At 36.3% G+C, this 19,207-nt stretch overlaps 1 protein-coding gene across 4 annotated transcripts in view; it reads right to left on the reverse strand.

Annotated features, from left to right (window-relative positions):
- The window catches only part of ANKRD28 (ankyrin repeat domain 28), a 120,170-nt gene that overhangs the window by 33,094 nt on the left and 67,869 nt on the right, over positions 1 to 19,207 (reverse strand). For all 4 annotated transcript variants that reach the window (XR_004981758.2, XM_036400088.1, XM_036400079.2 and 1 more), the window contains exons 3-8: positions 18,873 to 18,951; positions 8,581 to 8,651; positions 5,544 to 5,744; positions 4,793 to 4,880; positions 1,576 to 1,718; positions 305 to 517 (exon numbers count right to left, since the gene is read on the reverse strand). Coding sequence is in view for 3 of the 4 variants with exons in the window: in XM_036400088.1 (XP_036255981.1) it covers positions 305 to 517; positions 1,576 to 1,718; positions 4,793 to 4,880; positions 5,544 to 5,744; positions 8,581 to 8,651; positions 18,873 to 18,951 (795 nt within the window). In the remaining variant the exon portion in view is untranslated. The remainder of the gene's footprint in view (positions 1 to 304; positions 518 to 1,575; positions 1,719 to 4,792; positions 4,881 to 5,543; positions 5,745 to 8,580; positions 8,652 to 18,872; positions 18,952 to 19,207) is intronic.

Consider the following 19,207-nt stretch of genomic DNA (forward strand, 5'->3'; position numbering starts at 1 on the left):
AGACTAGGGAAAACAAAGCATACAGAATTCTGACATTTAAATACAATTGAGATTGGCCAGACATTATTGGCACTTTTCTTCATCCTTTTGGACACTATAATATATCCCATTGAGGTTTCCAGATTCAGATCAATTCTTGAAGCAACATACTGGCTCATTTTTACTGCAGTACTTTTCAAACAAATACTCAATCTATCAGTGGGAACTTCTCCGTGTTATCAAAACAAGTATGTTTGAAAAAACTACCTCTGATAAAGATGTATAGCATTTTTAAGTGTGAAAGGATGGCTTTGGATACACCTACCTTTATATTTACATCTGCTCCATTGCAGACCAAGAGCTCTAAACACAATGCTCCATGTGTCGATGCAGCAGCAAAGTGCAAAGGTGTGAACCCCTTCTCATTCACTTGATTTACATTAGCACCACAGTCTATGAGTTCATTCACTACAACATCTTGCCCATTGTAACAAGCTACATGGAGAGGAGTATTTCCATAGGCATTTGGCTCATTCATCTATAAGAGAAAAAAACCCCAAGATTAGTTAGTATGCAAAAAGCTGTACTTAATGCAGCATTTAATTCTAGCAAAGGAAAAATCTCAAGTCACAAGATTATGTTTTGGAACTCTTCAAAAGCAGATATTAAAAGCAAGTTCTGGATCTAGCATGTTGATTGAGATCTGTGTCCTGGGGAAGATATGATTGCTTTACAAGTGAGCCAACCTCCTCCAATTGTCTCCACACCAGTTTCCTGTACGCAACTCTAAGAGAAGCCACACAGCCAAAAATATCAACTGTGGCAATTTGCATAGATGCTACACAGAAAGCATAGCACAGACCTCTATAAAACAGCATTGCAAGTTTTCATTAACAACAGAGGTCAAAGAGCCTTTTTGTGTGTGTATGTGCACATATAAAAACAGAATTTCTTGTTGTACACAACATGACACTGAATTCTGATCTACTTCTCAATATTGAGCTTGAGTTGCAATCTCCAGCCTTGCAAGACTAAGATTATGATTCACAAAGTAGATTTCTTACATTGTTTCACAGTTTACTGTTAACACTCCTTCTACAGCCAGGTACTAAAGAACCTTTTAATTTGTTTTGCATTTCAATATTAATATGGTCTCATTTACTGCAGTACTGAAGTTTCTCACAATTTTTAGTATCATCTAAAATTTATGTCACGTAGGAAAGTCAGTTCCATGTATGTTTTACCAAATGAGGCAAAAGCATTTAATTTCCTGCATTTCAACAATTATTGTGTGGCAAAGCTAGGCTCAGAATTCCTATTTCCTGACTTCGAGTCCAGTGAATTAAGAGCAAGAAATATCAAATAAACAAAAAGCCCCACTGAATACAAATTTGTTTTCCAAGTATTGTGTAAAATCTGCAAGGCTCTGAAGGAGGTTTTCTTTTAATAGAGAAATGAGGGTTTATAAAAGAAAATGTAGTACTTGGAGAGATCTTCCTTCACGTACTTTCACTATATCCTAACCTGTGTGCTACAAGTACTAACAAGAGTATTTTGAACAAAAAAAAAATCCCATTTAATTTTACTTTTTCTTACATCAACTCCAAGATCCAGAAGATATTTGACTACACTGATCATCCCACTAGATGCTGCAGCATGTAAGGGTGTATATGATTTCTTGTCTTTGCATGTCACTTCAGCTGTATGGGTCACGAGTAATTTCACAACTTCAATATGACCTAAAATAATAAGGACAAATAAAATGAAGCATCATATTTTATTAACCAGCACAGGTTTGCAAACTTCATAATTCCACAATTGTTATAACATGATCAAGAAACTATTCCTTTGGACCTAATGTAAAAAAAGAAAGAATTGTTCTTGTTTTCTAATCCTATCATGAACTATAAAAGCAACATAAAATAATCATCTCCATACACCCCACCCAACAACCACTGCAAAAATAAATTTGTATACTCAAAACACAATCCTGGAGAACTAGAGAGGCAAAGTAACTTTGTAATTATTAAGTATTTGCCACAAATTTACATTAACAACTTGCGAGACAATGTGACTGTCAATCTTCCACTACTACCCCAACTCCAAACACGCCCATTAGGATTTTTAAATCTTACAGGAAGTTTGAAAAATTGATGCAAACACGAAAAGAAGAAAATATTCTACTTTTACATCAAAATATACCCCCCAATCCAACTTCTTTTACCCACAAAGCATTTAAAATGTTAAGCCACATCATACATGGTTTAGTAAAGCTCTGTTTTCAAGACTGACTCAGAGATGATCTTTGAGGAACTGCAGCCTTTTAAAAGCATCAACTGCTCTCCTAAGACAATGGAAGTAGAGTACAAGGAAGAGTAAGAGTTGGGATAATGAAGAAGGCATGGGAGAGGTTCCAGGTGGAAAAGAGAAGAGAGGGCAGGGAGCCCACCCTGAAGTGGTGGGCAGTAACTCTCACTGCCAGCTTTGGGCCAGGGACGCCAGCACCATGACCCACCCCAGCTGCAAAGGGCAATGAGCTTTTCCCTTCCATGCCCACATGCTCCTCCTCCGCTTGCAGGCACTTGTGACACTGCCTGCTAAGAAGCCATGAAAATGGGGTAGCCAAGTATCTGTCATTCTTGCTCTATTGTTAATTTAACTGCCAAACAACTAATTACTGAAAGCACATGGATAGTCATGACAAAGACTGCTGAATAAAGAAATACATGACTTTAACAGAGCACAATACACTTGGCGCTTTACTTTTGTAACTGACCCATGTGGGACTCTTTATTTTACTTTTCAGGTGACATCCTTTCCTTAGTTAAAGAAGTGGTGAGGGACACACTGAATACTTATGTTTATACTTATCCAGTCAGATATCTAAGTAGAAAGTATCAAATCCACCTTTCAGTTTAGGTGCTTCACAAAGAGTGTGGGTCTTTGCTTCATAAACAGTTAAGAGAATTTGCAAAAGTTTGAATAGGAAGTGCCTACCCAAAGGAATACAGACAAAGCTATTTTTATAAACACTCAGACACTGTGATACTTATTTTATGCTGCATACCTAACAGCACACAAAATACCATTTCACCTTAGCTACCAACCAAAGCTATAAGACTTTACCAGCGCAATGTGAAGTGCTGCAATAATATTTCGCTTCTTAATTATCTCAGTATAGTAGGAAAGAGGGGAAAGAGAAATGCAAACACAATACTCATCTTTTTACCCAAATACAATGGGGAAAAGAATGAAAACAAGCCCTAAAGGAGAAACAGAAGTACAGAAGATATCTAAAGCAGTGAAAGGAATAGAGACAGTGAACAGAACAGTGACAGAAAAAATTTCAAAGAGAGGGTAAAAAGCCAAAAAAACCCCTGACCTGCATTGAAAAGGCAAGCAGCAATCAGTGGAAGACTCTCAAAGGGAAGAGCAAGGTACTTGACTTGAGAAGTGCTGCAGAGACATCCCGGTGCAGCAGTGAGGGCAACACCAGCACACAGCACTGCGAGTCCATTGCAGTCCCAGCCTTGCAGCTGGACAGCAATGGAGCCGGGTGGAAAGCAGGAAGGAAGCAAAACAATGGACATCACCCTAGAAAGTTATTTATAGTAGAGTGACGAAAAGCATAACTTGTTTAATTTATGGTTAGTTTTACATGGTGGAAAACTTTTTAAGGTTTTCTCCAAACAATGTACATTGGAGCAATGTACAATGGCTCCAAATTGTGAGGGAGAATGTCATAATTATTTTTACTTTGACTGAAGGCTTTCAAAATCTTTTTCTTCTCTATTGTCTACAGGGAAATTTAGGCAGATCAACATCAATTAAACTACATTTTTCCTGCCCAAACACTCTTCATTAAGAGACTTCCCTGTAAATAGCCTACAATACAGCACTGATTAAAATTGGAATAAATGTAGCTTATCTGCAAAACAGAAGACTTTTCATCTAGGCAAGCACAAGGCAGAAGGTGCCTCTGGCCTCTCATTGACACTTGTCAGTTCTCTGAAACTTCACATACAAGTTTCATTCAACAAAATTTTGCAAATAACCACATTCAATAAGGTGGCTGGACAGACTGCCACAGACATTGTTTTGCAGATATAAGTACATTAAAAACACTAATATTGAAATAACATTAGATCAATAATGAAGATTGTTCTTTAACTTCTGGGGTTTTAAGTACTGGTATAAATACCTGAAGTGCAATCTCATCCAGCTTCAAATAATAACTTAAGAGCATTAGTGCTGTGATGATCACTTCCTAATTGAATGGCACATTCAATTTTTTTCAAGTCTGATAAAAGGGAAGGAAGAACATTACTCTGACAGTATTGAAAGGGTATTGATCAAGACCACGAGAACAATAATTATCCACTCTGGAATAAGAATGGCGAGGCAAGAATTTGTAGTTTCAGAGATGAAATATTCTTTGAAAATACAATCCCCAAGGATGCTGCAATGATCCTCTGTTTCAGGTGTCCCTTGTATTAACTGCTTACTTTTTATTTAGCATTTCTCCGAAGTTTTTCACCTGTAACTAGACTTGTTAACTGATGAACATAGCTCCTCCTTTTTAAAGAACAAAACTACTTACCTTACTTTTCTTTTTCCAACAAATTAATTTTCCTCACCACAAAATACACATTTACAAGGCAATTTGAACTATACTATTAACAGTTTTTTGGCAGACACAGATCAATTCAATGCTCACAATGCAAATATTTTTCCTAGAAATATGTCAAACCACTAAACATGAGATGATTTTTTTTTATTACTACAGTATTAATCAACTGAAATATGTACATACCCATATATGCTGCCCAATGTATAGCTCGTCTGTCTTTCTTGTCAAATGCATTAATATTGGCCCCTCTAGACAACAGTAAGCTGACCATCTGAGATAGAGAAAAAGAACACAAATCTTCTATTCATAATGGAAAAAACTTTGCCTCAACAGAGAAAACCATGGAAGAAAACAAAAATGTATGCATTTTCAGAGGATTTAAATGAGTTGGGTCTTGAATATTCCATAAGTTTGAAAAATTGGCTGTCACAATGAAGTGACTGTAAGGAGCACAAAACTTGATGTCAACAAAACCACTTCTTAACCACTTTCTTAGTTAAATATTGCAAAGCCATGAAATCTTTTATATCTTCAGGTTACTAAGGGACTAATGAGTCAGAACTTATTACATATATTTCCTCTGAATTTCAGTGACAACAAACTCCCTATGTTCACTATTAACTGAACAGAAAAATATCCTGGCTTTTCCATTTTAAATTTACCTGTTACTAATTTAACTGCACTTAACAAATTTCATTCTGTCACAAGAAAAGTGAACACTGTAATAAACTTTCAATAAAATGATGTAACACTTATTTTCCACAACTTTTCTGCACAGAGATGCATACGGAAAACAAACTCAAACCAAAAAGCACAAAATAGAGGTTGAGGATTTTTGAGGGAATGGGGGAGAAATGATTTTAAACTCAAAAATGAAATATCAGAAATATGAGGGACAGAATGACAAGTGGAAGACAAGAAAATTAACTTTTACCTCAACGTGTCCACTGAAGGCTGCATGATGCAGTGCAGTTCTGCCTGCTCGATCAGACACATTTACATTGCTTAGGAGAGGCACCAAAGCTTCAGCACACTTCACAGCTTTGTTTGCAGCTGCTATGTGTAGGGGTGTCTGCCAGTTTTTATCACGAGCATTGACATCTGCTGAATGCTTTAACAACACCTGAACAGCATCCTGAAAGCATTTACAAAAAAACCAAGCCACTTAGTAAAGATCAGAAATGACAGCCCTGGATCTAAGGACAGTACAGTTGAAAACAACTCTTTACCATTTGTTCATTTGCAAACATAATCATTGGGACACTTTGGGATTTGTACTTCATCATAAATCCAAACTTGAGGATGTCTCAAGGATGTGAATAATTTAAACAAATCAACCATTTCCAGGTCTTTTATTCCTTAAGCCACATGGAAAATTATTTTGTAATCACACTGATTTCCAAAGTTTAATAAACCATCCTAGGATTTCTTCCATCAGTGGAATTCTTAGCCAAGGATTAGTGAAGTACTATGAACTTATAATGAATTTCCATCAATATGCCAAGTACAATTTTTCAACTGTCCAAGTCTACAAATGGCAAACCTGAGATTGTTAAATGTACATTTAGAGAACCACAAATAAAACTGTGCATAGTCACAAAAAGTTTCAACATACACTGTTGCAAAATTCCTGAAAACCGTTTTAAAATATTGCACTGAATTCCATCTCTCAAAATGATTATTCATTTCCTTTTGTTAGAAGTACAAGCTGTGAAAATTTGACAAATAAGACTGTAATTCTTACAGCAAGATAAACAAATCCCACTAAAATATGTGCACACAATTGGAATGCATAAAAAAATAACTGTGCTGGCAGTATCAACATGATGATGAATATTGCATTTTGCATCAGCTGTGTGACCTTCCCACGATTCACTAATTGCTTTTGGTGACTGCCAACTCAGTCACTGAGAACACAAATAATTGATTACCACTTTGAACTTAAAACATGTTACCAGAAGTTGTTACTAGAGATTCTGAATTACACTGTGGCACAACAGCAAGGTCCATGGGCAGAATGCTAAGCCACTATTGGTCCTATTTATGTTAGAATAAATAATATTTAAAATGTTGAAATTTCTTTTGCTGTTAATAAAAAAGAAGAGAGGAACAAACACAAAAGTGAAAATACTGCATCACAGGCTAGTAATTTAATGAGAATATTGAATAGGTCTTCTCTGAGAAACTGAAGCAGGTTTAATTCTTTAAAAACTAATAAAATTTTAGTCTTGTCTTTTTTAACCCAAATATTAAGAAATATCATATCAGAACAAGGAAATTTCAGAACAGCTATTACCCCTTTTGCAGAAGGAAGCATCACAATATTAGTATAAAAATAATGAATCTAATTTTTATGTGCATTTATGAATATCATGACTGAATCTACTTGGGTTTGTTTTTTTTTTTAATTTGCAACATACAGCAAGCACACACAAATAAAAATGTGACTGTCTTGTCATGAAGCTGCCTGAACTTGTGCAGCTGACAGCTAAATCCATAACTGCAGCTATTTTTTAAGTTTCAATGTCCTTGTTTAATTGCAGCTGTCCTCACTTCAAGAGTCCAGATGTTCTACTGAAATCATGATGCAGTTTTTTTATTACAGCTTTTCATCCAGTACCCCAAACCCATATAGGTCTGTCAGCTAGGAAACAGTGCCTACATGTATCAACCCTGTACATGGGCTCCCATGACTCAGTGTGTTTATAAATAGAGAATTCTGACAAGCATCTATCAAGCTCTGACTGGTTTACTTGTCTTGTTTGCCTCTGAATAATGTTTTGTTTGAAATCTTCCATATTTAAAAAAAAACTATGACCATGATTGCATTTCTTGAAGTTATCATTTAATCCCAATTTGTTTGCAGCACTCCTCTGCCTCTGCAAGCATTACTGATGTGGAGAGCTTTTATTGTTCCTCAGCTCTGAAGAATGCAGCATTTGGTGCTTTGGTCAGCTCCCAAAGGAACAGCCTAAAAATATCTCAAGAACAAATAGCATTTGGGAATAAGAAGCCCTTGAAGATTCATTTTCAAACACTGTTTTTTTGAGTAACATGATCTCTACATAACTTTGCTATTAATGCTAGTGACAAAATACTGCAGTTTATCCAGGGAATTCAAAAGCAAAAACTGAAACAAGGCTTGTTTAGATAGCTCATGGATCAAACACTTGAAGTTCAATGCTTGTCAAAACTAAAATATTCAATCCTATCTTCCCAAACAAAAATTACTAATAAAAAACCTTTATTTGAAACGTACTAAAATGAACATCAATTTGATTCAGGATCTCAAAGGAGATAGTTTTGCATAAACTCTTCCACATAACAAGATCAGCATTTCTCTGTTTGTTTTGATCTTCTACAGGCATTTAAATTTTTTATTAGGACAACCACCACAGGGAAACAATAACCAAATAATTTCTTGCATTATGATATTCTCACAACTGAATAACTGGTAGACTTCAAGAAACAGTCTACATTCCATTTAAGAATTTTAAAGTGATATTCAATACTATTAATTAATCACTTTTAAAAAAAAGACACTGTCAGGCCTTTAGTAGAATAATTTATTTCTTCAATGACTGAACACACAAGCATGTAAAAAAATATGAAGTAATGCAAAGACCATGCTGTAAAAGTTATTCTAAATCGTAATTCTTCTTGCCTCATGCTGAACCATTCTGGTTACCTTAGCAGAAGTAAACAGGACTTAAGAACACTGCATGCAGAATCCTCTGCTAGGGAAGTCAAAGAGAGCAAAGCTGAGAACTCAAAGTTTATAGCTTTCCTCCTTTCTTACTGCTTAAGCAATAGATACACATATATATATTGCCTTAAAAGGCTAAAAAACCATTGTGAAAATGTTCTGCAATTCCAAACATTTGGAGTAGTTTCACTTTTTAAAAATGAACGACAGAAGTTAATTTGAGATGCTTTATTTTGACACAAAGTAGTCAAAAAGAGCAACATACCTCACTACAAGATGCTACAGCTCTGTGTAAAGGAGTCAACCATTTGCTGTCTTTGGCATTAACTCTAGCTCCTGTAACAAAAAATAAAAACAACAGAAATTTAAAAGGTATTTACAGAATGACTAAAATATTTTCAAGAAGATATTTTCAAGAAGATATTTTCAGAAAGAGAACGATTTACTTATTCTAATAAAATGAATTTATTTATTCTAGGCATTTCTTTGCATTTTTCATGCAAAAAAAAAGAAAAGGAATCTTTCCTCCAGTTGAAATCAACCCTTTGAGAAAATTCTTTAACACTCCCAATAATACTCTTCCACATCAAAATATATTCATATTTTTGTACTAGGTCATCCTCTATAATCTTTTGCCCTTCCAAAGCCACATAAAAGGCTGCTGTGTAAGAAAGATTAACTCCTTGCCTTCACACAGCAACAAAAATCTCATAGTTTCCCATTATAGCTGAAATTCTCTATGAAAATATAGAAAGAGGCTGCATTTACTCCCCACACCTACAGTTTCCTTGTGGTTGCCATGTCTGATGGACAGGTACATAGAATGAGGATGATTCTTCTGTTGGGACTGACTTTGGGAACAAATCTTCACTATTCCAGCAGGTCACCTAGCCCACCCTGGTACCTCCTGGTCCTCTCTTCATGAGACTATCAGCCACACCTCTCCACTTCTGAAAGCACACTCAAGGAACAGCCCTCCCTGTCCCCAGGAAACAAAGCTGCACAAACAGCTCTAAGGGACACAAGCTTGGGTTTGGATTTTAATTTTTTTCTTAATAATAAAAGGAAAGAAGGGTTTGGGAACTTCTTTCCCCTGAAGGAAGCAGCTGAACTACATCTTAACTTCCAGTGAACTCCAACAAACAAGAAAACCTAATGATTAAGATTAATAATTTAATTTATACAGAACCTTGTAGGATATTTATACCCTTACTGGAAACTTACCATCTTTATTTTGAAACTTCTGATATTTTACAGGGATAGCTTAGATAAAATCTTACATTTTTGAGAAAAAGAGTTACAAAATATTGTTGGAAAGAATCACACAGTAACATTAATGCTATGTGACCAGTGCTGATTAACATCTCAAGCTAAACATAATACTGGTATGTCAGAACCAATTGCTGTTTTTTCTATGCAAGGAACAGAAAAAGGTGGAAGGCCAGTAAGACACAAGATGCCAAAAAGGTTGCTGGTCAAATCAGGATATTCAACTGAGACACAGGGTATTTTGATCAAAGATCTGCACCAGCAAAGAAGTCTCTCCCAGGCTACTTGATCAAGAAACTCAGGAGTGTGTACAAAATCATGGCTGTATATACTAAGCAACACAAATACCTAAGGTCAATTCTCTTGAGTTTCTAATCAATCCATCCCTTTCAGTCATAAGACTAGAACATGGAAGCTGATGCAGGATCCAAATTTCCAGTTTGATCCTAGGTCTTCCACCCACTGAGACTGAGTTTTAACTGCTGGCTACAACTTCAGGGATTTCCATATTTTCTTATCTAAATTTCAGAATAGGATGTTTTCCTATTTTCCAAAGTGCAAAAGTTTTTGAAAAATAAGACTAGTAAATAGGGAAGAAAGTCCATTTGAAGAAAACCACCACAGTCTATCAAAAGTTTAGGAGACACCACGAGTATCTATTTTTGTCACACATCCTCAGGAACCAGTGGTGCACTGCAACACATCATGTGCCACAGCAAACTGTACTATATCAAGTCTTGCATAGAACTCAAGTAAAGAAAGAATCTGAGTATTCTAAAAGTCACTAGAAATGCCTGAAGATTTTTGGCAATCCTTCCCAGAAGACAGCAAGTGATGAATGACATCCCAAATATAATGAGGTAATGATTGGTAAGTGAAATTGTAATCAATATATGTCAAAATTATCTGTAATTCTTGATTATATTTCAGGTAATTGATGACCACATTTGGTTTGTAGCAGATGAGATAAAAAGTAAGAGCCAAAATTGTACTCCAAGTTCTACCTGCCTTCACATGCAGCCAACAACCAAAAAATAAAGACTTTGATTTTTCTGAGGAAAATGCATTTGCAAGACTTGGGGTCAGCTCAGATTCATCCAGGTAATGAAGCCCAAGATAGGAAAAGGAAAGTGCCCATCAGAAGAGAAGAAATGCACATTTCCACTCTAAAAAGCAGCAGTTAGCTAAGCTCTAGCTCTCAGTGAAAATGTGCTTAGAGTCCAAGCAGTGTGGAAGTGTTCAGTTTTTACTGATATTTCTGGTACATCTAACACACAGCCTAAAAACTCCACCAGAAGAGAGAAGAAATAAATACAAAAAGATACTGTACAAAAGGTTTTCACGATGATAAGTTAATCACATTTGCTAAGATTAAAAGAAAAGAATATGTAAAGTAAGAAAGTAAAATCATTAAGAAAGCATTAGCCAGAGAAATGTCTAAGGAAATCTGAAGTGATATCTAAAAGCAACGTGGTCCTCTTAATAGAACAAAAATCAACATAGCAAATACCTGCCCCTCATCCATAAGTGGTCTTCCACCCAAAGAAACAGGGATGCCTAGGTCTAGCACATTGAAACAGTGTAAAATACAGGTGCTAATATAAGTTAACTTTTCAAATACACAAAAGATTGTAGATTCTCTGACATAAGAAAAAGTTGGCTAAAGTTGACTTTTGATAACAAATCTGAATCCCTGATGGACTTACTTAAGAAAGAACCACCAAGCTTGTTTTTTCCTTCCACAACAAAAACTCTCAAAGAAGCTGCAAAATTGTTGTATTGAAAGAAAGTTTTTAAGCAATAATCAGAAAAAAGTGTACCAAAAACCACATATACACTATTAATTTGGGGACTGGGAGATTGCCAGCTTTAGACACATTTAACAAACTAACATTCTAAAATTAATAGAGAGATACTTTGCCTTAATCATCTCCAAGAAGCCATGCTACTGAGAATCATTTAAATTTCATAAAGGAGCTTTTCCAAACAGCCTTGGATCTGAGGACATAATCCTCCTGTAGGCTGTTCTTTACTGCCTAGCACATGATTTGGGGAAAATGTCACTGCTCCTCCCTGACCCTTCACGGCTCTCTCAAACCTCTCACAGTCCTACCATGCAGCAGTGAGGGAATTTACAGCCTTGATCATCTGAGGAAAAGCTCTACTCCAGACCATTGAAAAGAAATGTTACAAAAATGTACACCAAATGTTATACCTCCACTGAATAACTTTTGCTTTAAGATATTGCTTCACATTTGGCTTAAAGAGAGTCTGAACACATGTATGTGTATAACCTACTGCACAGCACTGCAAATGCAATATTATCCCTGTGAAGCTCAACCTGCTGACATGTTAACCAGGGCATTTCTCACATTTCAAATGCCAGCTATGAGCAGTCTGCTCTTTCAAAGCACAGTACAGTGTATCTTAATTCCTGTGTGGAAAAAAAAAATAAAAACAAAAAACAACCCTAATAAACTGCTGTTCTCTCCCTCTCTGCCTCTGTCTCTTGGATCTTCCAGACTTCAAGGGCCTGGTCTTAGTATGTTTATTAGAACTTCTCATTTGCTTACTACAAAATTTCTTATATTTCAACTATTTTAATGCCACAGAGTTTGCAAAAAAGGATAAGGGTGCTTGTCAGAGCAATCTCAATACTGGAACACAAATATTCAGCTTGAACTTAAGAACCAATCATGCGAACAACCCTCCCCTAAAACAGCACCTTCCACATGAAGTGAATTATTACTTCATATTGGTGCACTAAGCTAAAACATTAAAGATCACCTACTTCATCACTAATTTTGTTAGTACAGCCCAGTAAGGTTACACATCTAGGCAAATATTAAAGCACTTTTGCTCTACAAAAGGCGGGGTGGGAATGAGAGAGAGGTATTACATAATTTTCTTCCTAGTCCCTGAATGTTACATCTCATCTTGCCAAGTTGTATTTGCAAGACTGACAATTAGAAAGACATATTTTACTTAATAAATAAAGTACAGAGGCTACTGAAAAGCTCTGTGATGCTTACTTCTAGCAAATTTATGTTTCAAGAGACAAATTTTCTAATTGAATACGTGCGCTGATTTACAGAATGATCCTGGAGGATTTAATTCCTCCCGCCCACATGTGGCAATTATACATTTAACTGTGCAATTAGCCACCAATTCCTGGCCATATGTTTCTGCATACTTCTTGGTGTCCATATCCTTACATTCCAGTAAGATCTAGCATCTCAACCATCTCTTACAAAGACAGACAAGGAACGACTGGGCAGGAAATGCTGCAAGGAACAACCACGCATCTCTTCCTTCACCCATAAACTGCCACACAACTCTTACACTGTCCTGTCTCACACCACCCCTGTGTTCCTCTCACAAAAACTCTTGCTGTGACACTCCTCCACAGCTCCTCTGCACCAGAACTCTTCCTATTTGGAAATGTCCTCAGAAGACTAATGAATGCAGTGGCTGAATTATGCGTCACTAGTTGGAAATAGATTAAGAAATACAACAGAACTGACAAGACATTTTCATCTTTGTTCACAGTACTGACTTAAGTACTCAATTGCCTTCCACTGTTCTGTTTGCAGTCTGTATTTTTAGCCTCTCAAGGATGGTATTTTCCTTTGTTATTGTACAAGATGTGCTAGTGACTGAGTAATATCATAACATAAGCAAAGAAAGCAAAAGTATTTTCATTCAGTTATGCAATACAGACACCCGATGTTTGGTGTTTGAAGCTCTGAAATGTCTATTTAGGTGTAAAAGATGTACATAAGATCTTTATAGAGTGCATTTAAGAAAGTAACAAACCTTGTCTTAGAAACTAGCATACTGAAAAAATTTTAGATATAATCTTGGAGAAATTAGGAAGACCTCAGGTATAAATCACTGAAAGTAACAACTAGTCCAACTGTAATAAGATTCTACTTGATTATTTTCCTAATAGCTAGTAATAGGTTCAGAAGTTCTTCCTTTTGAATGATCCACTGTTTTATCTAGAGACAATGACCTTGAAAGCACTTAAACTGGCAAGCAGAAATTCTCAGACCATACTGAGGAATAAACAGATAGAGATGAAAACTTTTCCTTACATAGAAAAATATGTGAACAGTCAGGAGGAGATAAGGAAGTTTTTAAAATATAGGATTTGAGATATGAATTGGAATAATCAATAATAGATAATGGACTGTAATTTCCTATTGAAAACTTGGATACTTGGAAAATCATTCCTGCAAAAATAATGACCTTATGGAGAGAAAGCTTCTTGCTATTTAAAAGCTAAGTGCATAGCAGAAGATCTATAGAATAGTGAAAAAAATCCAAGAGGAACAGGTCTGGAATCTTTTGTCCAGACAGAATAAGACTTCAAGAACAGTTTTTATTTTTGTTCCTTAAGAAACCAACAAACAAAACATTTCCAAACCCCAAAACAACCCCACAAAACAAATACACATGGAGACACACTGGCCAGAAAAGGAAGGAAAACAACAATCAAGTTGAAGCCATCCTTCCAGGACTTCACTAATTTGTCAATATAAGCCAATTTCCTTTCAGAATTTCAGTTTCTGATGCATCTCAGCCACCGCCCCCTTGAGCTTCAGTGAGCAACATGAGGTTCTCTGACTCAAGCTACTGAACAGTTCTGTCTTTTCCTGAGTCAGCTTAACTTTTTCTGTCAAAGAACATCAGAGCTACTTTCTTCACAGCAACTGACTTTTACTGCTGCCAGGGGGAAGTTAGGCCAGCTTGGAAAAGAAAAACATCGGCCAACAATGCTGTCAAAAGAAGAGGAAGCGGCTGAAAGATACAGTCAGTGTCAAAGGGGCCCCTGTGAAACACCCCCAGCCTGTGGGTACATCTGCAATCCCAACAAAGGGAGCTTCACTCTGCTGGGACTGAGGCAGCAAGAGCCTTCCAGCAGCTGAGCCATGTGACTGCCATGGCATGGATTTCTCATACTCGCAGAGATTCGTAATTAGATGAAAGAAACAGAGGTAGTAGACTGGTGTGACACTGAAGGGTCTTTACTATCTTCCAAAATCTGTTCTGACTACAGTGGCAGTTTTCCAGCATCAGCACAGTTCTTACATTTTCCACCTGACCCAGAGGAAACAAAAACTCGTGGGCAGCCAAACCTTAATGAGATGGAGTTTGACCACGCTCACGTAACACTGAGCTTCATGCAGAGAAAATGTTGGGTTAAGCAAACAGCAATGTGTTGTGTTAGTATTTAAGTATCAGTGCAATATAGTAACTAAATCTATTCAGAAGAAAATAACAGACAATTCAAATGTTGATTTTTGTGAATTACACTGATTTCAGTGAAAGCAATAATCATCTCCGTGGTATTTTTAGAAAATAAATGGAAAAAATTAGTAATCAAAAGAATACATTGGGTGATCACAATAATTTCTTCTGCTTTTCACATGATGCTTCCTGGCACAGTAGACTCTGATGATTAAAAATCATAGGACAGCTAGAAAGAATGATTTTTTTATAAAGCAAGAAGCTTCTCCAGAACAGTTCACATGCCAGACTTAAAGAAGTGTTTGATTTTTTAAATCAGGACTTCTTGGAAAGAACAAAAAGCTGGACATTCAGTTAATTAAGACTTAACTACTATACTTTTCTACTTTTTAGTAGTTTGCCATCATTTACAGTCTTAAAGTCAGTGCAATTATGCCAAGTAGACAGATGTATTTGTGCACCAGGATGCAGAGCTGTACAAAGGTCATAAAAATACAACTGTGAGGAGTGCTGCTACTCTTCCCAGAGTAATACAAAAAGGAAAATGCTTCTAAAATTATGATTCTCAAGTGACTAAAATATAAACTTCTGTTCTATCCTTCTGGATGCTACAAATAATCTTCATGCCTCCTCTTGGTCACCTCCCTACACCACAAATCTAGGAATGCTAATTGCTTATCAAGCTACAATCCAAAAGTGAGAGATTATTTGAAAATTTAAACTTCCACAAACTACAGTGCTATGAAAAATTGTTGGTAAGACATTCATATCCTCAGGGGACAAGTTTATTAGTGTTCAGTGTCTCAAAATATAAAACCAAAAGGCAATTTAATGTCCAGACCCAAAATGGAGTCAGTAAAGCAATTTTCTTTGATGTTTGGAGCCTGTATGCAAACCATCACCTTCAGACTCCTTATCCAGCTGAAAGACAATAGGAAAAGGTCACAGAGCAACCTTAAGATTTAGTAGAAAAATATCAAGAATTCAACAACTAAGTAAGAATGCTCTTGAGACTGAAAATTTACTCCCAAAAAAGTCTGCAAAAGGATGGATCAGTTATATTTTCAGGATGTGCAATATGGGTTACTTAGGTCTGTAGCAAAGTAATATAAAAGCATTGTGACTGCAATATGTGATCCACAATACATATTCAAAAGCAATGTGGATCTCCTGGAGCAGGATGAAAAAGACATTCCAATCAAATTAAAAAACCTATGTGTAAGTAGTCTATAATAACACTTTAAGAATAGAGAATAATAAGAAAGAATCAAGTATAAGCCACCAAATAGTGGGAAGATTAATACTGACTTCAGTAATTTTGAGGTCTAGTTTGAAAAAAGAATAAAAACATCAAAGCAAACAGTGTTTGTAGAATAGTTTGCACAGCAGGAAAACTGTAAAGTGGTTCCTAGTAACATTCCAGCAAAGCTATGTTAGAGGACATTAAAAGTTGCAAAGACAAGCTTTCACAAGGTGAAAAACATTAGGATGAAAGTAGTCCACACTTAATTCACTCCCTTGCACAGGTATGTTACAATAGGTCAGGTAAAGTCACATAACCCAATTTTTCCATGCAAATTTACTACACAGAGGAGATGGCTGCACAGAAATACTATTTATTCAACAAACCACTCTCCTCAATTTTAAAAAGAGGTCTTGCAACACAACAAACAGTTTTCAAGCCTTGCTGCAGTAACAGATGTTCTTTATTTGCTCCTAATGCTCATCTATTACTACAAAATGTAACATTATACATCTGCCTCAAAGGAGAGATTTGATTTCCAGCTGAAACACAACAGATGAACTTTCCTTATCTTTATGAAATGGAGAGGATAAATACACTTAACCTCTGTTCCCCACCTTTCAATTAAGAGAGCTAAAAGACAAATCATAGCTTGTGCATTTTGATACATTTAGACCTGATTTCTCTGAGAAGCAGCTGCCTCAGCACTTCTGATACAGCTGAGTGCTCATACTTCACCAGCCACAAAGATTTCAAATCCAGCGTTCAGAAATGAGGAAGACTAAATTGGTGAATACTTTTTAAATATTTAAGAGGCTTGCCTAAAACTACTGCTTGCAGGGAGGTAATACACAGATTTGTGCCTGAGTATAGCACAGCCTTGCAAACTGAAGAGCCTGAGCACTCAGACATCACTTCCACCCTGCAATTGATGCCTCTCCTCACTCACAACAGCTCACACCTACCTGGGCACCCCTCACTGCACCACCCTGCTTCACTCCCAGTGCAGCCTCTCCCTGGGACTTTCAGGAGGCTGTGCCCTTCCAGCAAGGCACAACATGGAACTGCACTCCACAGCACAGCACATGAGCACACCAAGGGTGGATGGACATCGCCACAGAGATTTGATTTTCAGAGCTTTTGATTTTCAACTATCTAATGCATTGTTTTGTTGTAAGCCAATCTTGATTTTCATTAAATAAATGTTATCTGGGACATATCAATGCCTCACATCCTCGCTGAACAATCTGCAGACACTGCAGCACCTACAACCTCTCCTTCATGCAGCTGCTCAGCTTTGCACTACTTGTACAGTTCTAATTCTCACCTCCCTTCTTTGTTCTCCATTTTTCCTTATGCTTAACTCCAGGCTACATGCCCAAATAGCAGGACTAATATTTCTTCTCCTATTGCTTCCCCCCAGCCAGGATCTTGTTCCATTCCCACCTGAACTAGAATTCCCCTCCTTCCATAAGCCCTTTGCCCAAGAAAGGGGTATTTTGTTCTATCACTCATCTGGTAAATGGTCTGAGTTCAGTTAAACCAGACAGAAGATTCCCTCTCAGAAGTCGCTGACTACAACTTTGCAAGGTTTATAACATTGTTAGTTGATGAAGACGGGTCAGTATATATTTTCAAGAGCCACCAGAAATTGCCTTTCTTCTTGATAGGGACAAATGGCACCTTTTTAGATCTTCAAACATTGCACCTTTCCAAAAGGGAACTTTTCTGGACAAAATGTCACTACAGAGTATGTCCATACAGTAGATGTATTAATTAATATCACATCATGTATATTTATGAGATGTAAATATGCTTATATAGAGAGAGTACAAGTAATATATATAACAAAAATATTACATCATACTAAAATTATAACAAATTAAATTATGCCCAGCAAATTCAGTTGAAGGTCTAGAAGTGACTCCTATAATTCTAAAAGTGGTATTTCCTTCAAGCAGAATTTGTAAGAAGGGCTTGATGGGGGGTGGTGGCAGTAGAAATAGCCAGCTTTGCACAGGTAAGGCCTGCAATTAAGCAGACTGAAGATTAAAGTAGTTCTGTGGGACTGCTACAAGTTTTCATCTTTCTATGTAAGCTTGAAGCTCTGTATTATGAATTCAGCCTCAAGCTACTTAATGGGTAGGTCTCTCCAAGATCAAAGACAGTCAATTCAGTCCTTCTGTCATGATGTTCTTCAGATTTTTGGTTTAGTTTCGTGGTTCTCTACCCTTAAAAAACAACAAAACCAAACCCACAACCCAAAGTATACTGTTTTGCAGAACTTGGAATTTTTATTAGTACAAATAAATAGGGAAAAAAAAGATATTTTAACATTTTCAGCTGGTTCTAATTATATTCTGTTCATTCAAACCAACAGGCAAAGATACTTAAAATAATACAACCAACTCTGAATGGCATCTTTATGTTCAAATGTAATTGCCTTCCTGAAGGGCATTTCAGAATGAAAGAAAAGCTGCTAACACCTACCTGTACTGTATACACTATTACTTCCTTAAATTAGTGTTGAACTATTGAAAGCTGATCAAGCTACAAATAAAAATAGTTATAACTGAGAAAGCTTTCTACAAAGAAATAATTTAGAGCAGAATTATAGAAACACACAGTATTTTAACACTAATAAATCTGAAAACTAAAATTTCAGTACAAGCATCTTTAATTTCTAGTACATTAAATATCTCAATAAAAACTACACAGACTAAGATGTACATAAATACTTCCTTGGATGTGCATAGACTTATTTGTTTTCCATTAACAGGAACAGAACATACCAGATAAAATAAGTAGTTCAATAATTTCTGCATCTCCCAGATAGGCAGCAGCATGTAAAGGGGTCCTTTTCTCATTATCCTGTGGTAAGAGGGGGGAAAAAAGGTTTTATTTAAAATAAAAAAAAGTTTGGTTTAGCATTTTGTATGTTATGAAAAAACACTGCATAGAAGTTCATCTTTCAAATATTGTACATTATATATATATAAAAAATCTATAATTACTCTAAAATCAGTCAAACTTACTAAGACAAACATGCTTCTCCCTAAGGAGCTCTTAACACCCACATAGCCAACCACCATTTTCCTGACACACACAGGATGCCCATCACATCTTC

This window comes from Molothrus ater, chromosome 1 (assembly GCF_012460135.2).
Source record: "Molothrus ater isolate BHLD 08-10-18 breed brown headed cowbird chromosome 1, BPBGC_Mater_1.1, whole genome shotgun sequence".
Taxonomy (NCBI): domain Eukaryota; kingdom Metazoa; phylum Chordata; class Aves; order Passeriformes; family Icteridae; genus Molothrus; species Molothrus ater.